Source organism: Herpailurus yagouaroundi, unplaced genomic scaffold (assembly GCF_014898765.1).
Source record: "Herpailurus yagouaroundi ecotype Mexico unplaced genomic scaffold, PumYag 208, whole genome shotgun sequence".
Taxonomy (NCBI): Eukaryota; Metazoa; Chordata; class Mammalia; order Carnivora; family Felidae; genus Herpailurus; species Herpailurus yagouaroundi.
Window position 1 is genome coordinate 10,068,394 of NW_024412439.1, and position 12,313 is coordinate 10,080,706.

The window sequence follows — 12,313 nt, forward strand, 5'->3', positions numbered from 1 at the left end:
CCCCTGAGCCTGTAAAGAGGCTTTATCATGGGTTATGTCCAGATAAACCTGTTGTAAGTTTAAAATGTCGTAAGTTGAAAATGCATGTAATACACCTACCAAACATCATAACATAGCCTAGCCTACCTCACATGTGCTCAGAACACTTACATTCGTCTATGGTTGGGCAAAATTATCTAACACAAAGCCTATTTTATAATAGTGTTGAGTAGGTCATGTGATTTATTTATGTTTTTTATTTTATTTTTTTATTTATGTTTTTATTTTAGAGAGAGAGTGTAGGGGAGAGGGGGCAGAGGGAGAGAAAGAGAGACTCTTAAGCAGGCTCCACGCACAGCGTGGAGCTTGGCACGGAGCTCAATCCCACGACCCTGGGACCATGACCCGAGGTGAAATTGAGAGTTGGACTGCCGCTCAACAGACTGAACCACCCAGGTGCCTCTCATGTGATTTTCTGAATACTATACTGAAAGTAAAAAACAGCACGATGTAAGTGTATCAGTGGTTTACCCTTGTGATCCAGTGGCTGACTGGGAGCTGAGGCTTCCTGCCACAGCCCTGCATCAGGAGAGAGAGGTATCATACAGTATCTTACTAGCCCAGAAAGATCAAAATTCAGAGTATGATTTCTACTGAATGCCTATTGCTTTTGCACCATCATAAATTTAAAAAAATGTAAGTCAAACCAGAAGTGGGGACCATATGCGTTGACATTTGGGACTGGATAAACCCTTGTTAGGGGCAAAGGGGCTATCCTGCGTTTTGTCCTGGCCGCCACTCACTAGCTGCTGATAGCACATCCCCACCCCCCAACCCCAGGGGTGACTGTCAAAACTGTCGCCAGACCTCGCCACACGACCCCTAGGGGTAAAATCGCCCCCAACTGAGACCCCCTGTGCCGAGAAAGGCCGACCTGCTGCGGGTCCCAGGGGCTCCGATAACCAGCCTCCCTCCTCCCGGCTTCCACCCTCCTCCCGGCTTCGCTAAGCACACAGAACATTCAAGCTGCGGAGCCTCCGGAGGAGGGGCTTATGCAGATGAGCGGCGGGCTTGGCTGGGAGGCGGGCGGCTTTATGCAGATGAGGGGGCGGTGCCTGCATGTTGATGATCTGGGCCCGCTGCCGACGCTACTGGGAGCCTAGCGGTCCCGCTGCGGTTTGGGCTGGGGTGGCATCTCTCTTACACCGCCACCCCTCGTCCCTAGGTCCCCATCCTCCGAGGACCGCCCTCGACCTTTACCCTCACCCATTTCCCCCTCCTCCCCGCACCAGGGTCCCCGTATCTGAGTATCTGCACTCGTGCCGCCCCCCGCGTCTCTCCCCTCCCGCCGCAAACCCCGCGACCTCCAGCAGCCCGCCCCCGTGGGCCCGATCCCGCCCCGCGGCTCCCGCCGCAGCCTCCTCCGCCTTCCCGCTCTCCCAGGGCTCGCGCCACTACACCCCCCGGCCGTCCGCGCGCGGGCTTCCCTGTTCCCTCCTCCTCCCGCCCCCTCGGAGCCCCCTCCCCCGCCCTGGCCAGCAGACATGCAGGTGTCTATCGCTTGTACCGAGCAGAACCTTCGCAGCCGGAGCAGTGAGGACCGTCTGTGTGGACCCCGGCCGGGCCCCGGGGGCGGTAACGGCGGGCCGGTCGGCGGGGGGCATGGGAATCCTCCAGGGGGAGGAGGGTCGGTCCCTAAGGCCCGGGCCGCACTGGTGCCCCGACCCCCAGCGCCCGCGGGGGCCCTCCGAGAGAGCACCGGCCGAGGCACTGGCATGAAATACAGGTATGGGGGTGGCCGAGCAGCCCACCCCATCTGCTCCCCTTTTCGGACCCCTGAGATTTCCTGGGATGCCTCCAGGACCCGTCAATCTTCGCTAAGAAGATCCCAGTTCACTCCACCTCTTCTTCCCTTCACCGGGGCTCTCCCTTACTCGGTCCCTCTCTCTTTGTCTTCGTCGATCCCCTGAGTAGGAGAAAACCAACTTTACCAAGGCTGACCGGTCCTGTCAGAGCCAAGGGATGCCCCTGAACTCCCCTCCATACCCCCAGGAAGTCCAGGGATGCACGGATCTCCAGGCTGGGCCCCCTCTGGGATGGAGTGTCCTTGGGTCCGTGTCCTGGGAAGAGGGGGGAACGAAATGGCTTCTCACTCTGGCCTGCTCAGGATGCCTGACCCAGATACTACCCCCGCTCCCTGCCCCAAGGGCTGGGTCTCCTGCCACCTTTCTTGGTGGGGAGGAGAGTGGGGCTCTTGGAAGCATGGGGCACATCTCTCAACCCCTTGCTGAGGGACAGGGGCTTGGTGGAGAAGGTGGACTGAATCATAACCGACTTTCTCGGAGTCCCACTGGGCTCTCAGAACTTGCATTAGGGCAGAAGGGAGGGCCTCCTGCCTGGGAGTGAGCAGAGGTCACTGATCTGACCTGACTTTGTCACTTGAGCAATCTGATCTCCTCCATGTGTTGGCTTTGAGTGAGGAGGCCTTGGGAGGAGGGGGCTCTCTGGTTCAGAGACAAGACTCCACAAGCCAACAGCAGTGGAGAGAGGAAGAGACAGAGCTGGCCTTTCCTGTCATAGTCCACTCAGGTGGTCCCAGCTGCGTTTTGGGGGCCCATCAGCCTAGCCTGTCCAAGGACCCTTGCTTGCCTGAGTGCCTGAACTTGACTTGGTTTACCCCCTTCCACCTCAGTGTCTGCCCTGTGGTATAGCACCCTCTATCTAAGGGTCTGATTTCACCAACTGACCACAATCAGCCTGTCACATTCCTCCCAGCCTTGAACTCCACACATCCCAGAGATGCCTGGAACGCAGACAAGACCCCAGCAGAAGAAATACAAACCGGGCAGCACACCTCCCATGTGCTAGGAGGGACAGGGGCACTGGACATCGGCTCCAGAGTCATTTATTTGTTCACTTAGGCTTTGGGCATAGCACTGCCCATTGCGGTAGGCCCACTGGATCTAGTTCCTTTGGACTGAGATACCCTGAGGGCTTCTGATTCTGGAAGGAGAGGAGCTGGGGGCTGAGAATATATGCCCTTAATGGAGGCTCCACCCCTTCCTGCCACTTCTGTATCCTGCAGGAACCTGGGAAAGTCTGGTCTTCGAGTATCCTGTCTTGGCCTAGGTGAGTTCGAAAGAAGAGGAATGAAGGGAGGGGGCCTTCGTGGCTTGCCTCCCACCTGACTTCTCTCTTGCAGGCACCTGGGTCACATTTGGTTCTCAAATCTCGGATGAGGTATCAGTGATGGGACCTGGAAGCAGGGCCAGGGGCTGTGAGGGAGCCAGAAAAGAGGGATGTGGACGTGGAGAGCAGTTTGGACAACAACCAGGGAGAATGGCGGACCTGAGGCTGGGGACGGGGGGAGGATGTGGAGGCCAGGGCTGAGCTGCCATGGGCGGGAGTGCAGTGAGGGGGGTCCCTGAGGGCCAGTGGTTGGTCTTCATCTCTTTCTCTCACCTCCCTAGACAGCAGAGGACGTGCTGACAGTAGCCTATGAGCATGGTGTAAACCTGTTTGACACGGCTGAAGTGTACGCAGCGGGAAAGTAAGGACTGGGGTGAAAAAGCCAAGTTACCCTTGAAAGGCTAAGAGAACCTCGGGGATTCTTGTTTTCCCTCTGGGGGACCTTGGGAATTCTGTAACCGCGAACTTCCAACCTTTCAGCCAAGGGGCCCCCAAAGCACTATGGGAATTGTAGTCCCAACAAGTTCATCTTCAGCTTAGAGGGCGAAGGGCGTCCTGTGCAATAAAACTGAAAATAAAACCAACACCTATATCCTGGGCATCCGTTATATGCAATGATGCGAGGATTACAAAGCTGAATTTTCAAACATGCAGGCCACGCGTCACATACCCATGGCTTCACGCAGGGAGTAGCTAAACCCTAGATGAGCTCCCTCACCAACCCCCCCCCCCAATCCCCCTGGCCTCTTCTCCATCTGGCTAACTCTTCAGCTTATCTTCAAGACTTGGCCCAAATGTCAGCTCCTCCGAGAAGCCATTGTCCAGCTCCCCAAACTGGTCACCACTCACCTCAGGTCCCAAAGCCCTTTATACTGCCCTCTGATGCACAATCTGTCAATTACTGGTTTATGTAGCCATATTTGCTGCCCAGCTGGGAGGCTCCTCCTTCCGTGAAATTTGTCTTCCTCTTCCTCATGTCACCTCCGTAGCTACGCAGAGCCTAGCACAGAGCAGCCACTGCTTGTGGGATGACAACACACCCTCCTAAGGCTCACGGTTGAAATGGGTAAACCCAAGACACAGGGAGATACACAAGGTTACATAACAGGAAAACTAAAGTAATAGTCCGCCGAGACCATTTAAGACTTGTCACGTGTTGGTTAGCTCCTAATTAAGTGCCAAACAATTGGGTCAATAAAAGTTACGGAAAGTGACAAGAAGGGCTGACCGTAGACTGTGGCAATCAGAGAACACTTTCAATAAAATGAAGCGGAATCCAAGCTGAGCCTTGGACGCTGTGGGGGATTTTGCAGAGGATCGAAGAAGGGAGAGGGCAATGCAGATGATTGGAACCAGACCAGATGATGCGGTGTCTCCACCCACCCCCCACTTTACTACTCTGTTCTTCTCTCATCATCTTATTCTATCCCTTTGGCGCCTGGAACAGAACTTGGTACACAATTGATGTACAACTGATATCTGTGGTGTGAATGAAAGCTAAAGGACTATACCCCTCCTTCTGGGAGCCCCTCTTATTTTGTCCAGGATGGTCTGACAGCCTAATGGGCTCCTGGCTTATGGTCCACTTTACGAGAGAGGAAATCCATTGAAGGGAAAGGTCGGGAGGAGGGGAAGGAACTGACCCACGCTGGCGGGATCAGTGCTTCTGCATTGTCTTTCTTCTAGGGCTGAAAGAACCCTAGGCAACATCCTCAAGAGCAAAGGATGGAGGTGAGACCGTGTTTTGAGGGGTTGCTGGGGAAATGATCATCCAACATCCCTTCTCTTGCTTGTCTCTCTTTCGCTTTTTCCAGGAGATCAAGCTATGTCGTCACCACCAAGATTTTTTGGGGAGGACAGTAAGTGGCCGCCACACTCTATGTGGGGAGATCTACAGAGAATGCGTGCAGGTGCATGGGAGAGGTGTGGGTACAGCTGCCACCCCAGGTCTGCGTCCTGCCCGTGAGGACCCACGCCGTCCCAGTTTCTCATGGCACCAGGCCAGCCCCGGTCCCCTATCTTTGTCACACCTCATCTTTGACTTATCTTTTTCTGCAGGGCAGAGACCGAGCGAGGCCTGAGCCGCAAACACATCGTTGAGGGTGAGAGTTAGGGGCCGGGAATCTGCCGGGGCTGGGTACAGAAGCCAGAGGAGTTGGGAATGTCTTCCGAGACTCTGAGTTGGAGGCTTTGAGTAGGGGAGTGGGGAGCTAGGTGGCCATGGCAAGGGGGTAATGTCTAAATCCTTCGGGGAAACTGAGGCTGAAGTGCTTACCTTCCTCTCCTCACCCCTTCCCCAGGCCTGCAAGGATCCCTGGAGCGCCTCCAGTTGGGATACGTGGACATTGTCTTTGCCAACCGCTCAGACCCCAATAGTCCCATGGAGGGTAAAACCAGCACCCCAGCCCTGACGGTCCCCCAAAGCAGCACTTCCTCAAACTCTCAGCAGGAAGCCAGCCCCTGCTCAGGAGGCCTCCCAATCTGCACAGTGGAGGCTCAGACCCCAGGTCTTAGATGGGGAGGGAGGTGAAGTGCAGTTACCAACCTCTCTGATTACACAGAGATGCCTGGGGTCTTGGTGGGGTAAGCAGAGGGCTAGAGATATGGACTCCTGGATGCCAGGGGTCTGACGGTGAGATGCCCTCTCTCCCGTGTGCCTAGAGATCGTGCGGGCCATGACCTATGTCATTGACCAGGGCCTTGCCCTGTACTGGGGGACATCCCGATGGGGAGCTGCAGAAATCATGGTGAGCATGCCGCCCCGCTTACCTCCTCCCCCCGTCCCATGACTGGTTCCTACCTTTCACGCGGCTGTTCCAAACCCCACTCCACCGGGGGAGGGGGAGGGGAAACCCAGGGAAAAGAGTGCTCTGATCTCCATCTCTTCCCCACCCCAACCCAGGAGGCCTACTCCATGGCCAGACAGTTCAATCTGATCCCTCCAGTGTGTGAGCAAGCGGAGCACCGTCTGTTTCAGAGAGAGAAGGTGCAGCTGCAACTGCCAGAGCTCTACCACAAGATCGGTTCGCAGCCCCCCATCCCTGCCTGTCCCTTGGCCTAACCGTCACCTAGATCCCTTTCCCCACATCCAGTCCTCTTCCTCCTAGGTGTTGGCTCAGTCACCTTGTCCCCTTTGGCCTGTGGCCTCATCACGAGCAAGTATGATGGGCGAGTCCCAGATACCTGCAGGGCCATCAAGGTGAGATCTGGGGGCTCAGGACGGCAGGACTGGGCTATCTGGGCCGCTCTGGGTGGTGGGGGAGTGGCCTTTTGCCCACTGTCCCTGGCCCCCAGGGCTACCAGTGGCTCAAGGACAAAGCGCAGAGTGAGGACGGCAAGAAGCAACAAGCCAAAGTCATGGACCTTCTTCCCATCGCCCACCAGCTGGGCTGCACTGTGGCACAGCTTGCTATCGGTGAGACACTGCCAGCCCTGGACCCCGCCGGGCCTCACCTCCTGCCGGGAAACCCCCAAACCCAAGACTGGTTTGTCCCTAAGGAGGACCCTCTTCCCCAGAGACACTTCTGAGGTGTGTATGCCCGCTGCTCTCCATCAGTTCTCTTTCTTATCTCCTCTGGCCCCAGCGTGGTGTCTCCGCAGCGAGGGTGTCAGCTCGGTCTTGCTGGGGGTGTCAAGTGCAGAGCAGCTGATAGAACACCTGGGAGCCATACAGGTGAGCCGGGGCCTCAGAGGCAGAGCCCATCTCTGTCCCCTTCCCCGACAGTCAGGGCCTCGCTCGCTGTCCAACCCGTTATGGGCCTGGGAGCTCAACCACTACAGAGGCCCCACTTTGCAGAGGAGAGGCCCCAGAGGGACACAGGGCGAGGCAGGGGCGCGGCTGAGACTCTCTTCTCGCCACCTGGCCCCGCTGTGCTGCTCCTCTGGCCCTCGAACCGAACCGAACGCCCTTCAGCGCCCTCTCCACCACTGCCTCCCTACAGGTGCTGAGCCAGCTGACGCCGCAGACGGTGACGGAGATAGACGAGCTTCTGGGGAACAAACCGCATTCCAAGAAATAGTCCGTCGAGGGGCGCAGGCACCCACAGCGGGGCCGCCGCCCCCGCCGACGAGCGCCTCCCCGCAGCCTCCCCCCTCCCGCCCCGGATCCCTCCACGCCGCCGCGGCCGGCCGGAACGGGGAGGCCCCGCCCACTAATGAGGCCCGCCCACTAACGAGTCCCGGCTTCCAGTAGCGCTGCGCATGAACAAAGCCATATCTTTCCGCGGCGGGACTCGCCAGGGCAAGTAGTGCGCCGCCGCCCGCTGCGTCCTTCTAGGCCTTCCTGCTGACCCCGGGCATGAGTTACCGAGCCATCCCCTCTCTGCCACTTGGTCTCGCTCCCTTCTCTCTTCTCCTAGTCGCCGCCGAGGCCCGGGGGAGGAGGAGACACAAAAACAGGGCAGATCCCGGAGAGATGCAAATTACCTCAAAAGTGGCCCTTCATGTGTCATCAAGGGGTAATAACCTAATAAGAAGTGAGTTGTGATGTCATCTGGGACAAAGGAAATGGGGCTGTGACCGTATCTGGTACAAAGGCAGCCAGGCTGGTCCTGGCGGGAAGGAAATGATCATCTTTGAGGACGCTGCCTCCCAGCAGAAGATTGGGGGGGGGGGGCGGGGGAGGCTCAAAATTAGCACCAGGGTCAGTACTTTGCTCTTGCCGAGAGAGGGTCTGGTGGGAAATAACTGTGACATAGCACTGACGCAGATCAAAGGAAATTCGATGGCAGATGTATACATATAGCATGTGCTGGTGAAAGTGGTTGGGGGGGGCCCCTCCCAAAAGTTGGGCTGTGCTTTGCGGGGGGAGGGGGACATAGTGACAGCCTTTAGGTCACACAAAGACGTGGGGCTGACATAAAAATGTCCGGGGGTAGACTTTTGAGCCTTGAGCAGGATTTCCTACCCGGCAGTGGAGGCCTGCAGTCCTCCTTCTGGCAATAATCTTAAAGCAATAATGATGGCCCCTCATCTGTAAGACTTCCCAGGGAACTTGTAAATAAAATCTCAGCTTGATCCCCGCTCACGGTGTCTGGAATTGCAAGGGGTCTCAGTCTCAGATACCAGGCCTTCACCTAGCTCCCTGCCTTTAGAAGCTCCAATCAATATTAGCTTTCTCTCCACTGATCGAGACGTCACGTTGCTAGTCACTTCCAGTCACTGCCCTCACCGGGGACCCAGGCCCCAGTTTCTTTCCTTCCTTCCTTCAGTCTCTGCGTGCCTCAGAACCCAGCCTTCTGGCTTCATCGTTCTGTCGCCGCTCCCTCTGACACCCATGCCTTTGTGTTTAAAGCTAACATTAGCCACGCCCCTTGTGGATCTGATTTCCCTTTTCCTGATAGGCACACGTGTGCCAAGGAACTACCTGCGTGGTTTTCTCGTGGCCGAACGGCAGGGGCTCCTCTGAGGTTGAAGCTGTGGGATTTGGTGAAGAAACGGTGCAGTGGAAACCGGTCTACGGTTGAGATGATGCCGAGAAAGGGAGGGAAGGAGGCATCATAAAGGAAAAGAGAAAACCAGTGAAAGATCAGGGACGAGGGTGGCAGAAAAGCAAAGACTCAGATGGGATTATGTCAGACACTACCCCTTAATCCCCCCCCCCCCCACCCCAGGACTCTGATTTCCCCTGGGACACAAAGTGGGCGGAAAGTTCCACAGATCACAAGACAGGGGAGGAGGATGAGCTTTGCCTGCCTTAAAATACAACCTCACCATCTCCTCTCTACCCATCCTCGCCCCTTCCTGATCCTGAAGCGGAGGGAGCAGAGTAAAACCCATTTCCAAAAAGAGAAGAGTCAGCAGCCTCCCCTTTGCTGGCTAGCAACCAACCGGATCCACTAATGAATACTTACATCCACGCCTAACATCTCCCACTCATTTTGGAAGGCTGACGGAAACAAGGAGGTAAACCGTGTGACTAAACCGTGATGATTATTTATTCTGTAACAAACATGCAAGGATTTCTAAATTCAAAATAGTATTCTCTTTAAATGGTTACCTCGGAGGATTATCCATTTACTTTAATAATGTCTCCCCCAACCCTTGGTCAAAACATTAAAAAAAAAAAAACCCAAAAAACAAACAACCCTGTTAGGAATTCCCTCCAGAGGCTGTCTGTAAAGCGGTCATAAGAAATCCTCCTTTGTAGTCACACCTCATTTACTGTATTCATCACGCACCTTGTTCACTAATTTAACAAGTATTTATTTATCGAGTCCCACCGTGGTATGGCACAGGGATACAGCGGCAAACAAAATCAGACCCAGAACAGCCTGCATGGAGTTTACAGATGGGAGAGGCAGACCAGGCACCCCCCTCCAAAAACACAAATTTCTGTTGGTCAAAGTCCAGAGGCAAGCATGTGGTGTTACCTGAGGCTACAGTGGTATTTGACAAGGTGAGGAGGCTTTATGGGGCGCTGGAGGAGGAGTGCGGGTTACTCACATGCAAGTAAGAGGGTTAGGGGAATAGAAGCTTTCTGGCAGAAAGGAACATGCGTGCCAAAGGTCAAAACTAGAGGGTCTAAAGAGAGAATGGAAGCCAACTGAGAGACATGGGTGGGTTCCGGGCATACAGGACCTTATAGGGCACTTTGGAATATTCTTTTCATCCAAAGGGCAATAGGAAACCCTATCAGTTCTCCATTGACACACACAATTCACCCCCAAAATTAGCTTGGCTGTTTTCTCTGCTGTTTTCACCTGGGCTCACTCACGTGGCTGGATCCAGCTGGCAGGTCCGCTGAGTGGGGACATCAGATGGCTATTGGCTGGAACTCCTCGGTTCTCCACGCGGCCTCATCTGCTGGTAAATTCCCTTACATAACAGACTCAGGTCAGCGCGAGGGGATGACGGCAGAGGCCCAAGGCCTCTGAAGGACCACGACATCACTTCTGCCACGTTCTGTCGGTCAAAGTGAGTCACAAGGTGAGCCCAGATTCAAGGGCTAGGGGAACAGACTCCCGTTCCTGCCGGGAGAAGCAGCAGAGTCACGTGACATAGGAACGTGCGGCCACTAAGTTATCACGACATTAAAAGGTTTTGAGAAGGAATGGAAGTGGTGCGTGGTTAGGACCTGGTTGGGCTTGAGATCTGGGAAGGTCACTGTAAGCCATGTAGGGAGAAGCCTGGAGAAGGCCAGAATGACTGTGGACAGACTGGCCAAGAGGCTCCTCCCAGGGTCTGGGCAAGAGTCGAGGGTAGCTGAGACTGCTGCGGTGTTCCATAGGCGGGGAAAAAGTAGGTGGGTCAGGGAGACATTTAGGAGGCAAGACTAACAGGGCTATAGGGTTTGCTGAGAAGTTGCCAAAGGAAGGTGAAAGGAAGTGGGTGGGGTCAAGGAAGACACCTGGGTTTCTGGAGCTGGGTAAAGAAAGAGGTGGGAAACACTGGAAGAGGTGCTGATTTGGACAAGGAAAGCACCACTTTGGGTTTTTGAAGACAAATGAGAAAGGAAAGGTCTGGGAGCTTAGAGTCTAAGGCTTTGGCTATCAAACACTTCGCAATCATTTATATAATCACATCTGCCCGAAATGGTCACGTCATGATCTCACTGCTCGTGGGTTGGAGCCCCGTGTCGGGCTCTGTGCGGACAGCTCGGAGCCCGGAGCCTGCTTCGGGTTCTGTGTCTCCCTCTCTCTCTGCCCTTCCCCTGCTCATGCCCTGTCTCTCTCTCTCTCTCTCAAATATAAAACATTTAAAAAATTTAAAAAAAAAATCAGCTCTACATTGTCTGTCAAAACTAGCAAATGCCATAGGCGTATAGCAGCCCCCCCCCCCCCCACCTGTATTGATCAAAAGAGATGGGTGTTGAAGATGTTGGGTATTGAGAAGCCAACACAACATAGGCTGGGGGCACGGGATAAAAATAGTTAACACATGGTGTTTCCTGTGGGCCAGGCCCGGTTCCAAGCACCTTACATATACAAATTCATCACTATTCTTATCCACATCTTAACAGACGAGGAGAGCAATCAGCCCAGAGACGCTAAGTAACTTGCTCAAAGTGTCACAACTCCTAAGTGCTGCAAGGTAGGATCTGAACTCAAGCCAGCTGGCCTTAGCGTCTGTGCTATTACCTTCCAAGCAAAACCTGAACGGTAGGGCCAGGAGAGGAGGGCCAGGAGGCAGCTGGGGTGGGTGTGGTCCCAGGAGGGAATGTGGGCTGTGTTATGTCTTGTTTACCTGTGGGGGGAAGTCAGACCCCTGAGTCAGAACTCATGCTGGGCTGCTTTGCTGAAACCATCACGGTGTGTGGGTGTCCAGGCCTGGCTCCTCAGGAAGGAAAGGATTCCCAGCATTCCTAGGAGGAAGGCCATCCATGGTCCCGGCATCTAGGTGCCTCCTTAAGTTGAGATGTCAGCTGAGAGGTGAGCAGTTTGAAGAGAATGAGTTTGGGAGGCCAGCCTTACAAGAACACAGGCAGGACGCGCATAATAAAGTGAGTTGAGGGCGGCATCCGTGCAGATTGTCCAGGAGCCCCCTAAAGACTGGGCAGAATGGGCAGTGTCATGGACTTAGGCAGGAAGTCCGGGTGGGGTAGTGAACGAGCCTGAGCAACTGAACCAACAGGCCCAGCGGGCAGCAGAGACCGGGGCAGCGCCCTGGGCCAGCGGCCGAGGGCCAGCGCCGCAAGGGGCCTAGAGATCTGCACACAGAATTGAGGGGGCGCTGGCTTAGTGTTGGGGGACGAAGGAAGGCGCGGGGAGAGCGGGGTGGTGTGCCTCCCGCCCGCCCAGTCCCCGCGCCACCCGGGGCGTCACCTACCTACCCCGCTCGGCCGTCACCTGCATTCCCGGCTTCGCGCCTCCACCGCCCCCACGCGTGCCGCAGCGGGGAGCGACCCAACCACCGGGGTGACGCCTCGAGGGGCGGGGTGTCGCTATTAAAACCGGCGAGAGGCCGCGGCGCCCGCCCCAGGAGTCGACCCAGGCCACTAGGAGGGCCTGTTCGTCCAGCCCACGGAGCCGGCCGAGCCTGAGAAGCCCTCGAGTCCTCGGCGGACACCATGCAGCTCCTGGCGAGGGTGCCGTCCCTTCCGGAGCGTGGCGAGCTGGACTGCAGCATCTGCTACCGGCCCTTCAACCTCGCGGGCCGCGCGCCCCGCCGCCTGCCCGGCACAGCGCGCGCCCGCTGCGGCCACACG

The 12,313-nt window shown here is 55.9% G+C and overlaps 2 protein-coding genes and 2 long non-coding RNA genes across 8 annotated transcripts in view; 2 read left to right on the forward strand and 2 right to left on the reverse strand.

Annotated features, from left to right (window-relative positions):
* The first annotated feature begins 1,089 nt into the window (after nt 1-1,089).
* Nucleotides 1,090-7,637, forward strand: KCNAB3 (potassium voltage-gated channel subfamily A regulatory beta subunit 3). 5 transcript variants are annotated; one of them, XM_040453315.1, is made up of 14 exons: nt 1,091-1,765; nt 3,065-3,108; nt 3,182-3,219; nt 3,450-3,529; nt 4,855-4,899; nt 4,983-5,027; nt 5,227-5,270; nt 5,469-5,555; nt 5,830-5,915; nt 6,071-6,191; nt 6,276-6,367; nt 6,463-6,583; nt 6,753-6,841; nt 7,110-7,637. In XM_040453315.1, exons 1-14 carry the CDS (start codon nt 1,524-1,526, stop codon nt 7,185-7,187), a joined length of 1,212 nt encoding a protein of 403 aa, XP_040309249.1. In that variant the 5' UTR covers nt 1,091-1,523; the 3' UTR covers nt 7,188-7,637. The 5 variants fall into 5 exon arrangements, with proteins under 5 accessions (XP_040309253.1, XP_040309249.1, XP_040309251.1 ...); XM_040453317.1 differs by having other exon boundaries at nt 6,071-6,154; XM_040453318.1 differs by having other exon boundaries at nt 1,656-1,765; nt 2,755-3,108.
* On the reverse strand, nt 1,845-6,654 carry LOC121015978 (uncharacterized). The gene is made up of 3 exons (XR_005784068.1): nt 6,622-6,654; nt 2,026-2,099; nt 1,845-1,945 (listed from the first exon to the last, which is right to left on the reverse strand). It is a non-coding gene; the product is annotated as an uncharacterized LOC121015978 (long non-coding RNA).
* A 1,714-nt stretch (nt 7,638-9,351) lies between the features above and the next one.
* On the reverse strand, nt 9,352-12,281 carry LOC121015977 (uncharacterized). Its single transcript, XR_005784067.1, has 3 exons — nt 11,935-12,281; nt 11,353-11,530; nt 9,352-10,136 (listed from the first exon to the last, which is right to left on the reverse strand). It is a non-coding gene; the product is annotated as an uncharacterized LOC121015977 (long non-coding RNA).
* RNF227 (ring finger protein 227) overlaps nt 12,176-12,313 on the forward strand; it is a 6,780-nt gene continuing 6,642 nt past the window's right edge. Inside the window, exon 1 of the mRNA XM_040453326.1 lies at nt 12,176-12,312. Within this exon, the coding sequence (XP_040309260.1) occupies nt 12,176-12,312 (137 nt within the window). The remainder of the gene's footprint in view (nt 12,313) is intronic.